The sequence below is a fragment of the Elephantulus edwardii genome, unplaced genomic scaffold (genome assembly GCF_000299155.1).
Source record: "Elephantulus edwardii isolate Elephantulus edwardi_28Jun2011 unplaced genomic scaffold, EleEdw1.0 scaffold00188, whole genome shotgun sequence".
Taxonomy (NCBI): domain Eukaryota; kingdom Metazoa; phylum Chordata; class Mammalia; order Macroscelidea; family Macroscelididae; genus Elephantulus; species Elephantulus edwardii.
Window position 1 is genome coordinate 672,198 of NW_006399938.1, and position 24,548 is coordinate 696,745.

General features: G+C 37.7%; 1 protein-coding gene across 2 annotated transcripts in view; it reads left to right on the plus strand.

The window, feature by feature from the left end:
• The window catches only part of KLHL2 (kelch-like family member 2), a 185,102-nt gene that overhangs the window by 141,758 nt on the left and 18,796 nt on the right, over nt 1–24,548 (plus strand). For both annotated transcript variants that reach the window (XM_006896654.1, XM_006896655.1), the window contains 3 exons: nt 8,849–8,958; nt 14,123–14,239; nt 21,108–21,257. In XM_006896654.1, the coding sequence (XP_006896716.1) occupies nt 8,849–8,958; nt 14,123–14,239; nt 21,108–21,257 (377 nt within the window). The remainder of the gene's footprint in view (nt 1–8,848; nt 8,959–14,122; nt 14,240–21,107; nt 21,258–24,548) is intronic.

Below are 24,548 nucleotides of genomic sequence, written 5' to 3' on the forward strand. Positions count from 1 at the left end.
TAGCCTCTCTGCTTTGGCCTTTGCCCTTTTCAGTCAGTTGTTAGAAAGCTCTTTCAATTCTGCCAATCATGTACGACCTCTGCTCTACCTAGGCCTCGAGGTTCTCTGTTCTACTACGTGGTTGTGGTGGTGGTTGTTGTTAGGTGCAATATAGTCAAGTATTGCTCATAGTTACTCTATGAACAATAGCTCTGAACCCTGTCCTACAGTTTATGTCCTAATGCACTTGCTTCACTAGCAGCTATTCCATTTTTCTACTTCATTGGCCAAGAGCCTAAAGGTTTGTCTTACATCAGTTTCTGGTTCTCTGCCATCTTTGTACTTTTTTGCAGTCTTTATAGTTCTCTCTCTTTCATTCACTTAGAGATCTCAGGTTCAAAATATGTGCTGCACTCTCTGGTTCTTTCATTTAGATGGTAGTGAGTCTGCATTTTTCACCTTTAAGAGAGCTCACTTGTAAGCATGCCTGGATGGCAAAATTGAGGCCTACCCATATTCTACATACCTTGTTTTCAGCGTACTACCTGAAAGGTGCCATTTATCTTATTTAAGTTGTTAACAAATTATTCAGACCCCTTGGTGATCCAAGACACATCACATTAGGATAGTTGTACCCAACCATGTGGTGAAAGTAACAGTGATTAGAAGAACCATATCAGTTACTGCAGCACAGAGAGCACATTTTAATGAGAACTGTATTTTTAGAATAAGTATTTTGTAAATGATTGTTGTTGTTTTCAGCTGCTACTTAGATAATTCTGATTCATAGCAACCCTACATGATGAAGCAGAACTAACTGTCCATAGTTTTCCTTAGACTGTTAATTCTTACAGGAACAGATCACCAGATCTTTCTCCACTGGGGCCACTGGGTGGGGTAGAATGTTGTTGTTAGGTGCCATCGAGTTGAGCACAACTCATAGTGACTCTATGAACAAAGGATCTGAACCCTGATCTATCGTGCACTATTACACTTCCTGATACACAAGAGTCACCGTGTCAATCCACCTGGTTGAGGGTCTTCCTCTCCTTCACTGACCCCTCACCCTTCCCAACATCACGTGCGTCTCCAAGGAAAAGCATCTCCTAGGAACATTTCCAAAGTATGTGAGGCGAAGCCTCATCATTCTTGACTCCAAAGAGCATTCCAGCTGCACCATCTCCAAGACGTATCTGTTTGTTCTCTTTGCCATCCATGGAATGTTCAGTGCTCTTCTCCAGCACCACAGCTTAAAGGTGTCAGTTCTTTTTCTATCATCCTTATTTGTTGTCCAGGTCTTGGATGCATAGCTAGTAATCAGAAAGACTGTGGCCTAAATCAGAGTCACCTTAGTCCTCAAACTGACATCACTACTCTTCAATAATTTGGAAAGGTCCCTAACTGCAGATTTTCCCAGTGCAATGCCTCTCTTTATTTCCTCACTGCTGGTGCTAAGGGTATTAATTGTGGATCCAAGCAAGATGAAGCTGTTGGTAGTTTCATTCTCCTCTCCATCATGCTGCTGCCTATTGGTCCAGTGATAAGAATTCTCCTTTTCCTAACATTAAGATGCAATCCTTACCAAAGGCTACATTCCTTGATCTTCTACAACAAGTGTTTCAAGCCTTCCTCACTTTCAGAAAGCAAGGTTGTGTCATCTGCATAAAGCTGGTTATTAGTGAGTCTCCATCCAATCCTGATGCCACACTTTATCTCATAGATTCTAGCTTCTTGGATAATTTGTTCAGCATAAAGATTGAATGGGTATGGAGAGAATACACTCCCTCCCCAATTCAAAACCATACAGTGCTCCCCTGCTTCATTCACACAACGCTCTCTTGATCCAGGTAAAGGTTTTTTGCACGAGCCAGTCAAGTGCTCTGGGATTCCCATTCTTCTCAATGTCAGACACAGCTTTTCATGACCCTACAGTCAAAACCTTTCAGATGTACAGAAGCAATTGAAAACGTTATGGTCTGAATCAGATGCACCTTAGTCCTCAAACTAATATCATTGCACCTCAGTAATTTGGAGTTTCCTGACTGCAGACTTTCCCAGGTAATAAGTCTCTTGATCTCTTGACTGCTAGTACCAAGTGTATTAGTTATGGATCCAAGTAAAATGAAGTAGTTGACAATTTCAGTCTTTTTTCCATCTATCATGATGGTGCCCATTTGTCCAGTGGTGACAGTTTTTGTTTTCTTGACATTGACATGCAATCCTGTTGAAGGCTGCAGTGTTTGATCTTCTGCAACAAGTGTTTCAAGCTCTCCTAACTTTTCATCAGGCAGAGTTGTATTATGCATGTAACAAAGGCTATTAATCAGTCTCCCTTCAATCATGATGGCATTTTTCTTCTTCATAGAGTCCAGCTTCTCAAATACTTTGCTCAGCATACAGACTGAATAGGTATGGAGAAAGGATATACCCCTGATGTATGCCTTTCTTAATTTTTAGCAGTGTAGTGTTTCCTTATTCTGTTTACACAACAACTTCTTTGGCTAGGTATAGGTTTTACATGAGCACTGTTCTGGAATTCCCATTTTTCTCAGTATTAGCTATAATTTATTATGATCCACAAAGTCAAATGCCTTTACGTTGTCAATAAAGCACATTCTTCTGGTATTCTGTCCTTTTAGCAGGATCCATGTCACGTCAACAATGATACCATGACTTTTTCTGAGTTCAACTTGAACTTCTAGCAGTTCTCTATGTATTATTCTAGACATCTTTGAATGCTCTTAGGCAGTATTTTGCTTACATATTCTTTTAATGATATTGTGCAATAATTTCCACATTCTTTTGGATCACCTTTCTTGGGAATGGGGACAAATATGGATCTCTTCCAGTTGATTGGACAGGCATCTGTCATTAGAAACATGACAATTGGTATCTTCATTGATTGCTGAGGCCTTGTTTTTTTGCCAGTGCCTTTATTGCAGCTTAAACTTCTTTCCTTACCATTGGCTCTATATAATGTGGTATTTCCAGAAATACTTAAGTATCAGTCCGTTCTTTTTGGTACAGTGATTCTGTGTATTCTATATTCTTTTGCTGCTGCCTGTGTCATTCAAGATTTTGCCGATAGCATCTCTCTCTATTGCAACTCAAGGTATGAATTTGTTTTCCTGTTCTTTCTGCTTGAATATTGCTTAGTGAGTCCTTTCCTTTTTATTCTTCAATTCTAGGTGTCTGCATATTCCATTACAATATTTTTCCTTGTTTTCTCTAGCTACCCTTTGAAATCTTCTGCTCAACTCTTTTACTTGAGCATCCCTTTTTCCTTTGTTTTGGCTTCTTGACACTCTAGTACAATTTTCAGTGTCTCTTCTGACATCTCTTTTGGTTTTTCTTTCTCTGTCCTTGTAGTAACTTTTTGCTCTCTTCATGCATGATATGCTTGATGTCACCCTACAGCTCATCTGATCTTCAATCGTTAGTGTTCATTGCTTCAAACCTATTCTTAAGATTATTTATAAATTCAGGTGGTGGGATAGACTCAAGGTCATATTTTGTTTCTCTGTCAGTTTGTTGTATTGGGGGAATGATTTGCATATTGCTAATTGCTTTGTTGCTTAGGTATCTGTATTCTTGCTTTTTATTTTAAATCATTGTTCTATTTAGTATAACACTTGTCAGTATGCTATGCTGAAGTATCATGTGGGTGCTGTGATTATAAAGGTTGTGCCACCAGTGTGTCAAATGCCAGAGGGGCTCACCCATGGTGGACAGGTTTTAGTAGAGCTCCCAGATCAAGACAGGCTACAATGAAGGATTAACCATCCACTTCTGAAATATCAGACCTCTGAAAACCTATGAACAATAGAGGTTGAAATGTAAGATAATTTGATCTGACATAACCTGCATAGAATTTGAAGCTTTCTTTTTCCTAAACATACTCTGCTTATTTTTTTGAAGGTAAAAAATATTTATTAGAAAGTTATGTCCCAGAGAAAGGGACAGACCTTCTTCCTTAAAAGGAATTATGGAGGAGGCAGCTTGGTTTTTGTTTTTTGTTTTTTAAAATCATAGTTATATTCTGATTGAGCAACATTTAAGATTTCTTTATTTTAATAGTCAACAAAACGATGCCTGATTTTAGAAATGGAGACTTTATTATTTTTCACATTTCTGACTTCAATACGAAGGTTTTGGAAAAAATAAGATTCTTAACATTAATGTTGGTTATTGTTGTTCAACAGTTATTTTAGCTCTTAAAATAAAGGAAGGTCATCTTTATTAATCTGTAATTTTCTAAATCCCTGTAGTATTTTATATATATGTTCAAGTGTGTAAAACTGTGCAGTTTTTCTGATTGTGTAATAAAAAGGTTTTCTAGTTGTTAATGTGTCATTGAATCAAAACCAATTTACCTCTGACCCTCCAGGTTTTAAGAGGCAATAAATAGCATGAGATGAGATTCAGAGCATTTAATGGTGATGTGATGAACATAACTGTCAATGAATTGTACATGTCAAAATTGTAGAAATGGCAAGAGTTTATTATCTATACACAACATTTTCCATATAGAAACACAAGATAAAATTAGTACTTTCATACAAAATATAAAAATGAAATGTAAAAAATACGCAACAAAAACCAATCAAGGTTTTACAAACTCTAAAAAGAGCAAGGGCCATGTGGAGATGGTCACATCTGACCTTTACCAACTTGACAGAGGGAAACGGTTTTTGGCTACAATATCAGCAACACAAAACAAATTCCCATGAGTTCGTCCACACTCTCACACCTCTTACTACTCATCACCAGTCTTACCCCTTTACTTTGTCCCAAATCCAATGCAGTCACTCATAGACCACACAGAATCGTACTGGGGAATTCCATATGTTATAATCCAGGTTAGTAAGAGATACCGTTAGGATAACTTCTGAAGTGTGCTTCTAGGCACCTCAGCCTTGAGTATCACAGCTTTAGGCCAGTGTTAAAAAGTTCTTAGTTATGTCAATATTGACTGTCTCCCACCTCTAACTGATTAGCAAACTTGGGCAAAGACTCTTAGCTTAGCTCTGGCTCTATCCGTAGGTGTTGGCCACCAGTCCCCAGATCTGCTTCTTTTCATATCAGGGCTCTGGTTGTCCACTGTGGCTGCTATGGTTGTTGCTCTTGTCCTGAAAGACAAATTATATTTTCTAGCTTGTTCTTCTTTGCTTCCTCCTGCTGCTGCTGGATCTGCTCAGTTTAATGGTGAGACTAGCCAATCACCTTGTGAATTGATGAGGCTAGCCAATCCTTTTGTGAATAGGTTAACATGCCCTATTAGAATATGAAATTAGTTCTAACTCAAAGTTACCCTCTGTCAGATGTGTGAGGCTGTTAATCTTTATGGGTGAAGAAAGATGGGGATCTTTCTCTGATGAAACAGCCAATAAAGTCAAACTGTTGACCTTATGGTGGCATCTCAATGTGTAACACAGTGTTCTAATAGAACACCTTTGTTATTGTAAAATAGATGGATTGTTTTAAAAAGCCAAACTCACTGTCTTTGTTGTTGTTTGTTGTTATGTGCCATCAAACTCATATCCTATCCTGAGCCAATTTCACTGTCACTGAGACCACTACCCTCATTACACCAGTTACTGTGTCAATTGATCGTCTCTAGGCTCTTCATCTTTTGCACTGTCCCTCCATCCTTCCAAGCATGATGCCCTTCTCCAAAGATTAGCCCCCCCGGCAACATGCCAGAAGTATATGAGATGTAGCTTCAAAATCTGTGCCTCAAAGGAGCAACTTGGTTTCACCCTCTCTAGGACAGACCTGTTCTCTTGGTAGTCAGTACTCTTCTCCAGCACCACAACTCAAAGACATAGATTCCTCTTCAGTCATCCTTAGTCGCTGTCCAGCTCTCTGATGCATAGCAAGCAATTGTTAAGACCATGCTCTGAATTAGGTGCACTTTATTCTCCAGACTGACATCATTGCTTTTTAACACTCTGGAGAGGCCCTTGACAACACATTTTCACAGTGCATTTTGTCTTTTGATTTCATGACTGTTAGTACCAAAACTGTTGATTGTGGAGCCAAGCAAGCTGGAGTTGTTAACAATATCTTCTCCATTTATCATCATGCTGCCAATTGGCCCTATGGTGAGAATCTTTGTTTCCTTGATGTTGAGCTTCATTCCATATTAAAGGCTGCAGTCCTTGACCTTCTGCAGCAAATGCCTCAGGTCTTCCTTAGTTTCAGCAAATGAGGTTATGTCATCTTCATAACACAGGTTGTTGATGAGTTTTCCTCCAATCCTGATGCCACATTCTTCCTTATAAAGTCCAGCCTCTTGAATGATCTGATCTACATATAGATTGAAAAAGTGTGGAGACAAGATGCATCCTTGATGCACTGCTTTCTTAATTTTGAACCATGTAGTGTTTCCTTGCTCTAACAACTCCTCCTTGACCCATGTGTAGGTATCCCATGAGCACAAGCAGGTGTTCTGTAATTCCTATTTTTCTCAATTTTAGCCACAGTTTGTTGTGATTCACATAATAAAATGCCTTTTCATAGTCAATGAAATACAAATAGACATTCCTCTAGAACTTCTGCTTTAGCCAAGATCCATCTGACTTTGGCTGTGATGTCCCTATTGCCACGGCCTGTCTAAACCCAGCCCGTAGTTCTCTATTTATATGCTGTTCCTTTTTTATTTTTTTAAGTATCTTCAGCAGTATTTTGTTTGCATGTGATAGCAATGATATTGTTTGGTAATTTCCACACTCTGCCAGATCTCCTATCATTGAGACGGATATAAAAAGATCTCTTCGAGTCAGTTGGCCAGGTAGTTGTCCTTCAGACTTCCTGGCACAACCTGGTGAGCACATCCTGATGACAGAAATGAGACTAGAGATAGAATGATAGAATTTTTTACAATCAATAATTTATTCACTGCAAATACCTTTTATAGGAAACAGAAAAGATAGTTATACACATGGAACTCACCTGAGGGTGTACACAGGAATCAGATTGATTATTTATGTGATAAGAATCATTGGAGAAGTTCAGAATCAGCTGTGAAAACTAAGTCAGGTGCTGATTGTGGAACAGACCATCAACTACTCATGCAAATTCAAGTTGAACCTAAAGAAAATGAAACCAAAGCCAAAAGAAACAAAATATGACCTTAAGTCTATCCCACCTGAATTTAAAAACTATCTCAGGAACAAGTCTGAGACTTTGAACACTAATGAATGAAGACCAGATGATCTATGAGAGGATATCAAGAATATCATCCTTGAAGAATGCCAAAGGTCATTACAAAGACAAAAGAGAAAGACCAGTATGGTCAGAAGAGGGTTTTTTTGTGGTTTGTTTTTTTTTTTAATTTATTATTAATTTCAGTGAAAATTTACAAAGACTTTGGATTTCCATTCATTCATTGTTGCACTTTTCTCCCTGCCCAGCCCTCCCCCCCTAGTACACTACCCTCTTGGAAAAGTAAAAGAAAAATTCTTTCATTGTTTTACAATCCCTCCCCCCAGGTCCACTCCACTATTCAGCCTTTGCTCTGGACTCCTGTCATGAAAAAAATACCTAGTCACATATCCCTTTTAAATAGTTTTCTCCCTCATCTGTTTCAGTGTAGTATACATTATTGAACCCATCTTTCTCACTTCTCCCCAACCCTGAGGTCAGTCCTGATGCACTCAACAGTGGCACCAGGCAGCATTTGTCCTTTTGTGACTGAAACTTCACTCAGCATAATGTCCTCCAGGGTCACCCATTTTGAATACTGTTGCATGAGTTCCTTGTTTTTTCAATGCAGTGTAGTATTCCAGTGTGTGACCACAGCTTCTCTATCCATTCATTTCTTGATGGGCACTTAGGTTGTTTCTAACTTCCTGCTATTGTGAGCAAAGCCGTGATAAACATGGGTGTGCGTATATCTGCTTTGATGTCAGTTATGGTCTCTTTGGGTATATTCCCAGTAGTGGATCACAGAAGAGACTCTTGAGTGTTGCTTTAGAATGCCAAGAAGCCAAAGCAAAAAGGAGAGGAAATTAACTGAACAGAAGATTTCAAAGGGCAACTCAGGAAGATAAAGCGAAGTTATTATAATGAAATGTGCAAAGAGCTAGAGTCGAAAAATTAAGGAGTGTACTCTCTTGGCATTTCTTAAACTGAAGGAACTGATGAACAAATTCAAGCCTTAAGTTGCAATACTTAAGGATGCTATGAGCAGAATATTGGCTTCAGAAAGCAGCAAAAGAACGTGGAAGGAGTATGCAGAGTCACTGTTCCAAAAAGATTTGACTAACAAAGAAGAATTTCATGAAGAAACACATTATCAAGAGTCAATGAAGATGAATGAGGAAGTTCAAGCTGCTCTGAAGGAATAGGCAAAAAATAAGACCCCAAGAATTGATAGAATATCAGTTGGCATATTTCAGCAGACTTATGCTGCCCTGGACTGCCACTGACTCTATTCCAAATCATGATGAGCCTCCAGTGGGTTTCCTAGGTTTTAAATCTTTATGGAAGGAGGCTGCCTTATCTTTTCCGTGAAAAATAACTGGTAGATTCAGGTTGCTGAACTTTTCAGTATTGCTTTAGCTTATAATGCATTTAACTCAATCATTTATGTAAAACAGAAGTGATCTACATACCTAGGCAAATATATTTTAAGCCAAGTTTCCTATTTGTGTTTCTACTTTGTTGTAAGCAGATCATTTAAAATCATGGCTCTTATTTAAATTCACAATAAGGTGTCTCTGAATTGGTTTCTGTTTGTTAGTTCTTGCTTAAAGGAAGTTCTATTGGTATTACCTACTTAAGTTTGTGTGACTTCTTTAAAACAGTCTGAAACGCTGATAATAGAGTGTTGGTATTAATAGATTTTTCTTTTAACCCAAAACAGAACAACATTTTGCAGATGTTGTACTAAGTGAGGAGTTTCTGAACCTTGGCATTGAACAAGTATGCAGTTTAATCTCAAGTGACAAACTTACAATTTCTTCAGAAGAGAAGGTAAGTATATTTTTCTTCTCCTAAAAAGTAGTGTCATAGTGTTTTTCTTTTATTTAAATTTTTTTGTAACTTAATAATATAGGTATTAATTGATGGTAATCTTTGATCTAGAGTTTAAAAACTTATCCAGCTTACTTGTTGATTATTTGTGTAAATTACTGTCTCTATTCCCTTCTCAGAAACTTGGTTTCCCTAAATTCTTATACATTAGAGCTTTGCACTTGACCTCTTCAGCAAAAACTTAAACTTCTCAAACTGTAACAGTTGCCTTTTGGGAAGGGAATTACTTCCCACATAATATGTCTCTAGAATTGGAATCCATAAGAGGTATTCCTCAAACAATACAACTTTTATTGTCTTGTGAGTGGGAAGAAATTGTCAGGGTGGCAAAATCTGGCCATTTTCAGACTTCATGTCTTTCAGCTTCATCATCCACTACTTACATGTGCCCTCTCCCAGTCTACAGACACACACACACACCTCTCCCTCCTTTCCTTTCTCTCTTTCTCTCCCACCCCACTCCTATCACATACCACTCACCCACCCCCAATACACACACTCATCCCCTGTCCCTTATTTTTTCAAAACACTGTGCAACTGTTTATGGCCTTCTTTCTCTTCCTATTTGGTCAGCCAAGTGCACTTTTTATATTTTTGCAGAGAGAAGGTTTTTTTCTTTTTTGGGGGGGTGGTTGTGAATTTTGTAGCACATGGGAATGGGGGTGTCAAGGTTTATGAATACATTATTGTTAGAGAAAATGAAACGAGTTTCTATTATGTTCTATTTTGAGTCATTCTCTTCTGAGATAAGAAAAGAGATTGAACAAGTGAGCATAGATCCACCATATCTGGAAGTTCAGCTGAAGTGGGAATCAGATGAATAGACATGTCTGAGATTCTTCTGGTGGTGTCATTTATCTGAGGCTTTAGTTTTTCCGCATAAGCATCTTTATTAAAATAATTTTTCTTCCTTTTCTCCATGTAGCTAGCTTGGTTTCTGATAACACTGTTGACTCAGGGTATTCAGAATTTACATGTCATATGTGTCTCCCAAACAAGCAATTTAAGAGACCCAGCTAGAAACCATAAGACATCTTATAACTCTGCTTCAGAAGGCATACACTTCACTTCCACCAACCATTTTGAATTGGTTATCCAGGAGAGATTAGATTGAGTGTGAGAGATTTTTACAGGAGGCTGTGAATACTGAAAGATTTACAGGGCAATCTTTGGAGGTTGCTTTTACATTGGTCATGTGCAAAATGGATTAGAAGTGGCCTGGGAATGGATGGTATAGGGCCATATTGGTGGCTGTTGAAGTCATAGCAATGAGCGGTAAGGCCCTGATTTAGGAAGGTAGGAGCAGGGATAAAGAGAAGGAATTAGAGCTAAGAAATAAATAGAATTGACAAGAAGCAAGTCCGTTTCTTTTATATATACTTGGAATGGAATTAATTAAAAAGTGATATTACTTATACTGCAAATTTTATTTTTTTTACTCCTGTGTATCAAATGACTGGGTGTTTTGGTGTTTGTTTGTTTGTTTCAAGTAAGCATTTGTATATTGTCATTTTATACAGCTTTTAAAAGAGTAACAGGTGATATCTTCATCAGTCTGAAAGGAAATGATTGGATGAAATGTGATCTTCATTTTAGCTTGTTTGATTTTTCCTAGATGTACATTATAGGGAATAATGACTCTTAATTACTTTATTTTTAAAAAAGCTAACAGCACAGGAGTGGAAGACCGTGGATGAAATAGATTGACATAAAAACTGGAGTTTTGGGGTAGGTGTGTCAGAGTCAGTGAGACTGTCTCAGGATAGGACAGGGTTCAGAGCTATTGTAAACAGAGTTGCTGTGAGTTGCAAGCAATTGGATAGCATATAGCAATAGCTACAAATATGCATCACTTTAAAATCCATGATACATTCTGTTAAATAGAGCATTATGTGATATGGGCTTGATCATATTAAGGTTAATATTAAGACTTTAATATTAAAGCCTGCTTCCGGTCATGTTTGTCTCCACTGCTGCTCACCTGTAATTGCATGCCAGAAGAATGGAGATTGGAACAGCTGAAAAGGCCACAGTGAGAGTAGAGGGAGGAAAAGTCATTGAGGAGGGAGCAGAATAAGCCCAGTTCCACCCACCTGAGGAGTAGCCTGGGTTTCATGGCTCCAGCTGCTATCACCTACCCACAAATTGAACCGAACCAACCAAACCAAACCAAACCAAACCCTAAGACCTGTGCCAAATCGCATTTTCAGCCTCTCCTGCCAGTATTACTCCTGTGGTCCAGTGTTTCAAGGATCCAGCTTTAGGAGTCTTTAAAACCACTCAGTTAAACCTCCTGTGCATTGTTGAGGATGTAAATAATATCGGAGATTAGCCATCTTTCTTCTGCCTCTGTGCCACTGGTTGATTCAAACCACCATAGAGGCTAAAACAACTAGGGTTATATAATGATTTAAAAAACCTAAACACCTACTTTTTTCTTATTTTGAGAGAGAAACCAACCTTATGAGACCATAGTTACTGCTATTTGTGGTAAAAAATTGGCCAAATGAATGTTAAGTGATATTTTGGGAAAACTAAACAGTTAATCTCTTCTTCCAACCCTCTCTTTTCAATATTTTTTAAAACTTAGAAAAATTTCATGTTTTATAAACAAAAAATTAATTTAAATGGGAAAATTATTTTCTTTAGAGAATATTGTTATGTGCCATTGAATCACCTGCGACTCACAGTGACCCTATGTACAACAGCCCTAACCCCTGCTCTATCCCGTGCCAGTCTTACTGTCTTTTACACACCCATCCCGATTACCCCAGTCACTGAATCATTCCACCACATTGAAGGTCTTCCTCTTCTGCACTGTTCCTCCACCCTCTTGAGCGTGAAGCCCCTTTCCAAGGACTGATCCCACTTAGCAACATGTCCAAAATATGTCAAGTGAAGCTTCAGAATCCTTGCCTCCAAGGAGCAGCCTCTCCAGGATGAACTTGGTGGTTCTCCTAGCAGTCTATGGTATATTCAGTACTCTTCTCCAACACCACAGATCAAAGGCATTAATTCTCCTTCTGTCATCCCTAGTCATTGTCCAGATTTCTGATGCATAGCATAGCAAGTGATTGCAAAGACCATGGCATATATCAGGCACACCTTAGTCTCCAGACTAACATTGTTGCTTTTCAGTACTTTGGAGAGGTCCTTGACAGCAGACTTTCTTGATACAATTTGTCTTTTAATTTCCTGGCTATTGGTACCAAGAGTGATAATTATAGAGGCAAGCAACTGAAGCTGTTAACAATCTCAGTCTCTTCCCTATCTATCATGATGCTGCCATCAGCTCAGTGATGAGAATCTTTGTTTTCTTAATGTTGAGCTTCAGTCCATATTGAAGGTTACAGTCCTTGACCTTCTGTAGCAAGTGCTTCATTTCCTCCTCAGTTTCAGTAAGCAGGGTTGTGTCATCTGCATAAAGGAGATTGTTGAAGAGTCTTCCTCCAATCCTGATGCCACATTTCTTCTCATAGAGCCCAGTCTCCCGGATAATCTGTTCCTCACATAGACTGAAAAGATACAGAGATAGGACACATTCTTTGTGTACACCTTTCTCAATTTTGAACCATGCAGTATTTTCTTGCTCTTTTCTGATGACTGCCTCCTCGTCCAAGCATAGGTTTTGCATAAACACAATCAAGTGTTCTGGGATTCCCATTCTTCTCAGAGTCAGTCACAGTTTGTTGTGATCTACACAGTGAAATGCCTTTGCATAGTCAGTGAAACACACACAGACAGACATTCCTCTGGTACTTTCTGCTTTCAGCCAAGATCCATCTAACATTAGCTATAATATCCCTAATACCACCACCCCTTCTAAACCCAGCCTACATATCAAGTAGTTCTCTGTTGATGTTCTGTTCCACTCCTTTTTTGGGTCTTGCTTGCATGTAATATCAATGATAACATTCGATAATTTCTGCACTCTGTCGGATCACCCTTCATTGGAATGGGAACAAATACAGATCTTTTCCAGTTGGTTGGCCAGATGATTGTCCTCCAGATTTATTGGCACAACTTGGTGAGCACATCCAGGGCAGCATCTGTTTGTTGAAACATGTCATTTGGTATACCATCAATTCCTGGGGCCTTGTTTTTTTGCCAATTCTTTCAGAGCAGCTTGAATTTCTTCCTTCATATTACTTTGTTTTATTATGTTGGATGCTTTACTGTCTTTATTCCAAAAGAATTTAAATCTAGATTTAAATCTAGTGAATAAAAATCAAAAGGCTAATTGCACTGGGAAAATCTGCTGTCAGGGACATCTCCAGAGTACTGAGAAGCCGTATTGTCAGTCTAGAGACCAAGGTGTGTCTGATCCAGGCCATGGTTTTCACAATAACTTGCTGTGCATCAGAGAGCTGAACAGTGACTAAGTATGACAGAAGAATCTAAGCCTTTTAATATGATGCCAGAGAAGAGTATTGAATATACACCATGGACAGCCAAGAAAACAAACAGGTCTGTATTGGAGAGGGTGAAACCAAGTGTTTCTTTGGAAGCTAGGATTTTGAAGTTCTGTCTCACATACTTTGGACGTGTAGCCAGAAGGGATGGATCCTTGGAGAAGTACATCATGCTCAGAAGGGTAGAGGGACAGTGTAAGAGAGGAAGACCCCGGATGAGATGGATTGATACAGTAACTAGATTAATGGGAGTCGGGGTGTGGGAATCAGTGAGACTGGCTCAAGACAGGGTAGGCTTCAGAGCTATTGTGCATAGGGTCATTGTGAGTCACATGTGACTTGATAGTGCATAACAACAAGTAAAAATAATTTCAGTTTGAAAAAATTATCAACAATGAAATATGTTGTCAAATTATTAAAACTACTCAAGTTCAAGAAGATGAAATAATGTTTTTGATAAGCATTTTTTAAATACGAAATGTATTTAGTAAATCTCAAGTGGAGGGAGGTGGGATAAGGAGTTGATGATATCTTTATAAGTATGTTGCAAGTTAGAATTTGAATTATGTATTGAATCTGAATACTTAATTTCATAGTAAATAAAAATAATAATAAAAATCTTGTTTTATCAAGGTGCCTTTATATGTAACTCATCACTTTTTTTTTTCTATTGTCCTCATATTTCCTGGAAGGTATTTGAAGCTGTAATAGCTTGGGTGAATCATGACAAAGATGTAAGACAAGAGTTTATGGCTCGACTGATGGAACATGTACGGTTACCTTTACTTCCTCGGGAATATTTAGTGCAGGTAAGGTATATATATACAGAACTCTTGACTATGCATAGAATGTGGCACTAACCTAACAGTGTATAGATCCCCATTCCTCGATGAGAAGAGCTACAGAACAGAGATCTTCCTGATATTGATCCTCAATCCATATTGAAGACTATAGTCCTTGACCTTCTATAGCAAACACTTCAGGGAGACTTTTAACACACCACTCTCAACAAGGAACAGGTCAGCTTGAAAGCATTTCAAGAAAGATGCAGAAGAACAAAATTATACAGTTAGTCAACTTGACCTCATAGGTATACTCAGAGTACTTCACTCAACTTAAATTCTGTTTACTTTCTTCTTAAGTGCACATGATACATTCTCCAGAATTGAATATGTATTAAAACACAAAGCAAGCATCAATAAATTAAAAACATTGAACAAAGGTATTTTTTCAGATTTCATTACCATAAATTTGACATTAACAACAAGGAGGAAAAGAATAAAAAATCATCCACATGGAAGCTAATTAACACCCTTCTTTCTTGAGCACTGTTGGAGTATATGTTGTTGTTGTTATGTGCCCTTGAGTTGCTTGCGACTCATAGCAACCCTATGTACAACAGCCCTAAACTCTGTTCTGTCCTGTTCCAATCTCATTGTCTCCAACACACTCATCCCGATTACCCCAGTCACTGAATCAATCCATCTCCTAGAGGGCCTTCCTTCCTGCACCTGCCTTCCACCATCCCAAGCAAGATGTCCTTCTCCAAGGACCAGTCTCTCCTTACAATATGACCCAAGTATGTCAGACGAAGTCTCAGAATCCTTGCCTCCAAGGAGCTGCCCGGTTTAAGCCTCTCCAGGATGAATCTCTTTGTTTTCTTAGCAGTCCAAGGTACCCTCAATACTCTTCTCCAACACCAAAGCTCAAAGGCATCAATTCTCCTTCTATCCTCCTTAGCCATTGTCCAACTCCCTGGCACATAACAAGTGATTGCAAAGACCATGGCCTGTATCAGATGCACCTTAGTCTCCAGAGAGACACCATTGCTCTTCAGTACTTTGGAGAGGTCCCTAACAGCAGACTTTGCCATGGCAATATGTCTTTTAATTTCTTGGCTGCTGGTACCAAGACTGTTGACTGTGGAGCCAAGCAAACTAAAGCTGTGAACAATCTCAATCTCTTCACCATCCATCCTGATGCTGCCACTTGATCCAGTGGTGAGAATCTTTGTGTTCTTGACATTGAGCCTCAATCCATATTAAAGGCTGCAGGGTTGTGTCATCTGCATAACACAGATTGTTGATAGATCTTCCACCAATCCTGATGCAGCATTTCTCCTCATAGACCCCAGCCTCCCGGATGATCTACAAGTTGAAAAGGTGTGGAGATAGGACATATCCCTGGCATACGCCCTTCCCTGTTTTGAACCATGCAGTGTTTCCTTGGTTTGTTCTGACAACTGCCTCTTGGTTCAAGGAAGCTTTGGATATAAGCTATCAGATCAAGGACTGGACAATGGGAGATAGATGTTGAGGGGATTGGGTAGAAGAGGAGGGGTATCTTGATGGGTGTTGGAGCAAAGAAATAAGTGGGTCAGTACATTTGTGCCAAGGGCAGGGACAACATGGAAACTAATGGTTAATTCCACAATAAGGGATATATTTTCACTTTTTCTGTAAAATGCTTATCTCTTGGATACTTCTCTAAATCTGAACATTCAGATTAAGACACACTAGCAAGAAGGATTGGCTGTCCACTTCCAAAATAGCAGGCCTCTGAAAACCCTATGTATTGGAGTATATATTGTTGTTGTTATTGTTGTTAAGTGCCATCAAGTTACAGGTGCCTCATAGCGACCCTATGAAGGAGAGTCCTCAATGCTTGGGTGTCTCTCATCCTCTCTCCAGGTTCAGGTGAAATAAAAAGTTCCTCAAAATAGGGGAGCTCTGGTGGCCTCGTGGCAGGAAGCTGCACTACAATCCCAGAGGCGCACAATTCTAATTCACCAGATGCTCTGCCGGGCAAGGAGGGACAATCTCTTCCTGTACCAGTCAGATCTGATTTGACGGTACACACAAATAGTAAAATAAAAACAAATTTAAAAAAGTTCCTCAAAATGAAAGAAAATACAGCATATCAAAATCTCTGGAATACAACTAATGCGGTCCTCAGGGGCAGTTCATAGCAATAGACAAACAAGTGAAAGAAGAAGGAACAAGATTAATGACTTAACACTTCTGTCAAATAGAAAAAGAACAACACCTTCTAGAAGACAGGAAACTATAAGGACAAGGATTGAAATCAGTGGAGTAAAAATCAGAAAAACAATCACAACTATCAGCAAGACTAGGAGGAGCTGGTTCTTCGAAAGGGTCAATAAAGTTGACAGACTCTTGACAAACTTATCAGAAAGAAAGAGAAGGCACAAATAACTCAAATACGTAATGAAAGAGATAACATTAGAACCAGCTGAAATTAAATGGATAATAACAGACTATGAAAAGTGATAGTCTGATAAATCTGAAAATGTAGAAGAAATGGTCAAATTCGTAGGAACTCAACATCCTACCCACATTGCCACAGACAGATGTAGAACACGTTAACAGACCTATTGCAAAATATAACCATTATTGTAGAATGAGTATAAGGATCCAAGAGGGATGGGAGATGGTGCAAGCAGAGGGATGAGGATGTATGAGGGTAGGGGTGGGGGGGCTTAATCATGGGATTGTATAATTTGATGGGGGGGCATGAGGGAAATGGAAAGAATTTCTTGTCTAAAACAATGTATTCAAATTTTGTAAATAAACTGGTGTAAAATTTAAAAAAGAAATTGAGAAAGTCATAAAAAGACTCCCTCACAAAAAATGTCCTGGCCTACATGGCCTCATGAGTGAATTCTACAAAGCACTCAGGGATGAACTATCACAGATTCTACTTAAAATTATTTCAGAAAAAGGAGGAATACTCTCAGTTATCCTATAAAGCAGGCATAACATCAGAAAAGACTTTACCAAAAAAGAAACTATAGACCAGTATCTTTCATGAACATAGGTGGAAAAGTCCTCCTGGTCAGTAGAATTCAATAGTATATAAAAATAGTAAATCATCATGACCAGGTGGGATTTATAACAGGTATGCAAGGATGGTTCAACATAAGAAAAACAATGCATATAATCTATCACATTAACAAAGCAAAGAACAAGAGCCACGTGATCCTATCAGTTGATACATAAAAGGCTGTTGACAAAATCCAGCACCCCGTACTGATAAAAGCATTCAACAAAATTAGGAACATATGAGAATTTACTTAATGAAAAATATAAAGCCAAGAGTCAATATCATTCTCAATGGTGAAAAACAAAATATGTTCCTCTTGAGAACAAGAACCAGGTAAGGATGCCCCCTATCACCATTCCTATTCAACATTGTGTTGGAAGTACTTCCTAGGGCAGTAAGACAAGAGAAGGAAATAAGAGACATCCTAATTGGCAAAGCTGTCACTAGATGTAGACAGTGTATGCACAGAAAACACTGACTCAACCAAGAAACCTAATAGATCAGTTTAGGAGAGTGGAAGGATATAAGATCAAAATATAAAAATCAGTGGGATTTTTCTACAGCAATAAAGAAACCATGGAAAAGGAAGGCTAGAAAACAAATACCATTCACAATAGCCAACCACAAGATGTAGTATTTGGGAATAAATCCAAGTAGAGACACAAAAGACTTTTATAAGGAAAACTACAAAACACTACAAGAAGCAGTAAGAGACCTAACTAAATGGAAAACTATTTCCTGCTCATGGACAGGAAGACTCGATATAGTGAAAATGGCAGTCCTATGAAGAGCAATCTGCATGTTCAGCACAATCCCAGTACAGGTGCCAAACTCATTCATCAGAGAGAGAGAAAAGACAATTAAGTGGCAGGTTGATTTTGAAAGGATAGTGTCCCCAAATGAGCAAAGCTCTTCTGAAAAATAAAAATGAAATGGGACACATAGCACTCTCTGATCTTAAAACCTACTATGTAGTCACTGTAACTAAAACTGCATGAGATCAGTACATTGATAGACACATAGACCAATGTGGTAGAGTAGAGAGTAGAAATCAACCCATCTGCCTATCAGTCAGTACCTATTGGATGGGGAAATGACAACCTGTTTGACAAATGATGCTGGCAAAAACTGGACATCTCACCACAACAAGATAAAGGTAAATAATCCAATAGAAAAATGGGCACAGGATAGGAACACCGAAGACGACATTCAGATGGCTAACAAGCAGATTAAAACAACTATGAGATATCATCTCACCCCAGTCAAAATAGCAAAATTTAACAGAACAGCAAGCAACAAATGCTGGCGAGGTTGGGGAGAAATTGGAGCCCTTATTCACTGTTGGTGGCAGTGTAAAATGGTGCAACCCTTGTGGAAGGCAGTATGGCGCTTTCTCAAAAAGTTGCAAATAGAGATACCATTTGACCCAGCAATTCCACTACTGGAAATATACTCCAAAAAGACCATAACTGACATCCAAGCAGATATATGCACACCCATGTTTATTGCAGCTTTGTTTACAATAGCAACCTAAGTGCCCATCAACAAATGAATGGCTAGAGAAGCTGTGGTATATTCGCACAATGGAATACTATGCTGCATTGAAAAACAAGGAACTCATGCCATATTATTCAAAATGGTGGACTCTGGAGAACATTTTGCTGAGTGAAATATCCTAGTCACAAAAGGACAAATATTGCATGGTGCCACTGCTGTAAAACAGGACTGGCCTTGGGGTTGGGGAGAGACTGAGAAAGATGGATTCAATAATGTATACTGCACTGAAACAGATGAGGGAAAAACTGTTTAAAAGGGATATGTGATTAGGTATTTCTGTCATGACAGGAGTCTAGAGCAATGGCTACATGGTGGACTGGACCTGGGGCAGGGTTTGTAAAACAATGAAAGAATTTTTCTTTTACTTTTCCAAGAGGATAGTGTTCTTGGGGGGAAGCTTGTGAGGGGAGAAAAGTGCAACAGTGAATGAATGGATATCCAAAGCCTCTGTAAATTTTTACTGAAGTTAATAATAAATTTAAATTTAAAAAAATTTAAGTTAGAGTAAGGAAGGCAATGGATTTATAACTGCTCATGCTGATAACACTGTATCGTGGCATGGAGGAGGAATAGTGGAACTGTATCCACATTTGCAATATTCTTCTTACCAAAACCATTTATGGAAAATAGGAACTGCATTGGAACATGTATCTCTGGATTGGAAATTATCATATTGTTAATATTTTTAGCCTTAAACTTAAAATATTATATTGTTCAAAATTACTTGTTATATATTTGTTTAAATTTTCCCCTTTTAACAACTGGGATCTAGAGGGAAGAGAAAAGACCAGAGAAGGGCCAAAATTATTGGGGCAGCTATTGCTGTCAGTTTAGGGCCTGTGTCAGGAAAAGGAAGTCTTACTCATAAACAGTGCCACCCAAAGGTAATAAAAGAGGTCAGAATTGCTTCCACTGTGGAAAGCTGGGCCACTTCAGTAGACAGTGTCACCGACAAGAGCCACAAATGGGCAAGGGAGTAGAGAGGAAGCTCCCATTCACTTGCTATAAGTGTGGATTTGAAGGACACATGGCCAAGGGCAGCCCACCTCAGGTCCTTGTGGCTGACAGGACTGACAGGCCCCAGCTCCCAGCTGGAAACAAAGGAGGAGCTTTTCTCCTTATGAATCAGGGTGAAATCTCTCTCAGGGAGGAGTGATAGGGGATGGCAAAGGACACACTGACAAAGGAGATTAATCAGAACTGGCTTTGACAAGCAATGTGGCAATTGGACAATTAAAACAGACTCAGGATTGGAGGAGGACTCCATAACCTTTAGTATACAGGTGACACAACTTTGCAGAAAAGGAAGACTTCAGACATTTATTAATAAAGTTTTCAGTATAGATTGCACCTTAGTATAAAATAAGCCAAGTAGCAAACCTCACCACTGGACCAACAAACAATATGATAAATAGGGAAAAGATTGAAATCATCAAAGATTCCATTTTACTTAGATCCACAATCAGCACTCGAGAAGCATCCACCAAGGAATCAAAGAGTGCATTGTGCAAATCTGCTGCCAAGGACCTCTTTTAAAGTGATAAAGAACAAGGATGTCAGTTTGAAGTCTAAAGTTTGCCTAACACAAGTCATGTTATTTTCAATTTTTTTCATATACATGTGAAAATCGGACAAAGAATAAGGAAAACCAAGAAGAACAGAGTCTTTTTGTTTGTGATACTGGCAAAGAATATTGAAAGTACTTTGGAAGCCAGTGGAGGTCACACAAGCAGGATGCTCCTTAGAAGAGAAGCTATGTCTCACCTGGTCATGTTGTCAGGAGCAGCCAGTCCCGGGACAACAGCATCATGTTTAGTAAAGTCGATTAATCCATCCAGACAAACCTTGGAATAGAGAGGGCTCACAATGTCCTTCTGAAAGATTAGCTGTTGAAAACATCACGGAGCATAGTTATACTTTGACACACACCATGACTTTGAGTCCACTTAGGGCAGTTGTTTTATTTTCTATTTTTTGGCTTGCTATTTAAAGATAATAGTTAAAGTATTACTTGAAGAGTTGGTCTTGTTTTATGTTGACAATGAAGAATACAATTTTTCAAGGCAATTTTTTTTACATTTTCTGTTCTTCCATGCTAAATACATAAAATCTAAAAAAGCCTTTTTTCTCTTGATGATATTTTAAATATTCCTCTGTTACTTTAAGACTGGATGAGAGTAGATAATGATTGCTTTCTTTTCCTTTTTTCTGTTTCTTAGTCAATTGTACAGTGAAATAGCAGCTCCCGTGTGGGGTGTGTCTGATTTCTTCTTTCAGAGGGTTGAAGAGGAGGCCTTGGTCAAGAATAGCAGTGCTTGCAAAGATTACCTCATTGAAGCTATGAAGTATCATTTGCTGCCAACAGAGCAGCGTGTATTAATGAAGAGTGTCCGGACTCGACTAAGAACCCCCATGAACCTTCCCAAAGTAGGATCTGTTGTTCATACTTGTTATCTCATGTCAAATGCCCATAGTGTTGTTGACTTAGTATATTTTCCTTATCCGAATTTCTGTGCTTTGTTTTTGTTTCCTTGCAACAGAGAATATGCCTAAAAATTCTTTGTAGAATATATAATTCAACCTCTTTATTATATTTGCTTATTGAGGTGGGAGTTGCTCAACTTATTTCATTTTTATAAACTTCATGATGTTATTTTTCTGAAATGGTAAGTAGTTTTTGTTCCTTATTAGTTTTGTTTGCTGTATTTAACAATAAAAATGAAAGTTACCTTTGAGTTCCTTCTGATTCTGGCCACTTCACAGGTGGAGCGTAAAACAATTACATAGGGTTTTGTAAGCTGTGACCTTTTGGAAGCAAATTGCTAGGACATTTTTCCTAATCATGTCTGTTGGTCAGACTGCCAACTTTGTGCAACTCTCTGGTTATACTAGAGGGATGAAAGATTTCTCTGTAAATTAGATATTTTTATATACCTGAAATTCTCTCAGTTCACAGAATTCCTTATTTGAACTAAGGATGGTAATAAAATAGCTGGTTCAGTTCATCTCCTTGCTATTCTTTGTTGTATACTTTTAATACTTCACACACACATAATATCAGTTTCAGCATAGAATGCCTGTCTTCTCATATCTTCATTGTTCAGTTCTTTTGTGTAAATAAATTTCCTATCTTTGTTTTTCAGTTGGAGTCATTCATGTTTTACTGATTTTATCTTTCCTTCAAATAACCTTTTGTTTCCAAATCTCTGCAATTCAATCTATCTGCTCTGTCTGTGTCTTTAGTAGAAGACCGAGACTTTAAGTACCATATTGTGTATGTTCTTACTGAAATGTTTTTTATTTATTTAATGTCTGGGGCAATGATGGATTAAGAAATTAAGAATCAGATATCTATTGTTTTCTTTAGTTAGCTCCTGTTTCACTGAATGATATATTTTAAATTCTTTCACTTTACTACTTAAACATTTTTCAAAGTTTAATTTTTGGAATCTGCATTTTTTACTTGCTTCAAAGTTCCATTATTGTGGTGGTGTACTGTAGAGTTGGTACTGGCTCATAGCTGACCCTCTGGCTGGTTTTTAGAGACAGTTAATCACATAGGAGGAGATTTTCCATCCTCCTATTTTGCCCAGTATTAACAATAATTCTCAATTTAGAATCTATTGATTTTGGCAGTATGCTATTTAGTCTTTTTCCTCAATCATTAATAAATATTTTAAGAGTACACTTTACTGTACTTTCTGATGGAAGCTTATGAGAAATAAGCCCCCGCTGACAGAAATCTATTTACAGAAAATTTCAATCCATAGAAATATGTTTATTATTCAAACAAAAATAATGGGGCATGTACATCTAGTGAGATTCAGGATAATATGAAATCTATTTGCATGTTTTTTATAATATCCATCTACTTAACACAACTCATTTTGTTGGACACCAGAAATTTGGATTTTTCTCAAAATATTCTAAATTATTGCTGAGAATTATTGTCATTTAATAAAAAGTATTTATAAGGCATTCACTTTCTACCCTGTTTTGAAATTTGGTGTTTCCGTCTTTTAAATTTTCTGATCTCTCCTTAGTTTTCCAAGATTTTTTTCAAAAATAATTGTAATTGGCTCAGTAAGTACATTGTTCACTAGTTCCCTTAATACCTTAGTATGCATGCCAGCTGAGTCAGCTGATTTTATAAATGTGTACATTTTACAAATACCTTTCCAAACAAAAAAAAATACCTTTCGCCCTGCTTTTATAAGTAGCTATTTTTATAGTCTTCATTATTCATATTTGTCCATACTATTTGGTGTTAGTTTTTGTTCTTATGAAAAAAAAAAAAAAACAACTGATGGATTGAAAAAAAAAAGTCCAGAATCTTGACCAACTTAGTTATCATTTCTTTTATGTTGGTCTTCTCAGTTTCTTTCTAAATAGTGCATTTTCTTGCTCATGCTTTAAACATTTTGCATTTTGTAAAACAAAACAAAAAAAGGAACTTTCAACTTATGTGATCCTTCTTCTGGCATCTTTTGTTTTGATATCACTACCTTTGCTGCAGACCTTTAAGATACAAGCCAATTTATATCTAATATCTAGAACAAATATGCCAGTTTTGAATTCTTTCTGAAATGTTCTTTTAAAACCTTATCAAGGAGAAAAAATTTGATGCATATTAAAAAAAAACCCAGCGTATAATTTATCAAGTATCTTATGGGTTTTCTTAGTTTGTTGGGGCTTTTCTTAGAGTTGTGCTTGTCTATCATTTTTTCTTAACCTCTTTGGTTGTGGTATTGAAGTGGTTCTTTGATGTTTTATGTTAGGTTTCTTGGTTCTTTAGCTTTGGGCATGGAGGGTGTGTGTGTGTGTGTGTGTGTGTGTGTGTGTGTGTGTGTGTACTGACTCATGAGGTTTCTGTCTTACACTTTAACAGAACGGTCAGCAGACCAATGAAAAATCAGCAGCTCTCTTATTTTGACTTTACAGGTTCCATTTGCATGAACCCTTCAAAGTTGATTTATCTCCAAATCATTTTAAAAAATTGCTTGTGTTGAATGTTCTTTCAGTGACAAAATTTGTCATTGTAGAGTAGTATATTCAAGATTTAATTCTAAACAGGTAGGTAAGAATGAAGCAAAGATGAATTTGTTGTGCTTACATATTTCATAGCTGTGATGTATTTTATGAGTCAAGTTGAAAAATTATAATGAGAGTGCTGAGGCAAGTATTGAAATATTTTTATTGTATTTACTACTATGATTATGAATTAGTACTTTTATATTAGGCTTAGATTTTTTAAACTGGTACTAATTTACATGAATGAATCTTTTTATAGTTCAAATGTTAGTTTTGCCTTATCAGTATAGTACTAGGGTTATACAAGTCACCTATGGATTTAAACAGTACAATGAAAAACAATATTGTTTTTTAGCAATTATTGTTCTTTAAATATTAGGTTATTAATCTCCTTGCTTGGGTGGTGATTATTATGTGCCTTGGAGTCAGAACTGACTCACAATTTACCCTCCAGTAGATTTTCAGAAGCTATAAATTTCTAATCTTCACATAAAGAGATTGCCCATCTTTCTGAATCAGAGTGGCTGATAGAGTTAAACCACTAGTCACTGGGTTGGCCACCAGAGTTTCCTCTCCCCCTGTAAAGTCTTTATTTTTACCAATACTGCCATATATCTCCACTATTATTACTCAGTACACTTACTAAAATTTCTAATTGATAAATCATGAAACTTTATTTTTTAGGAG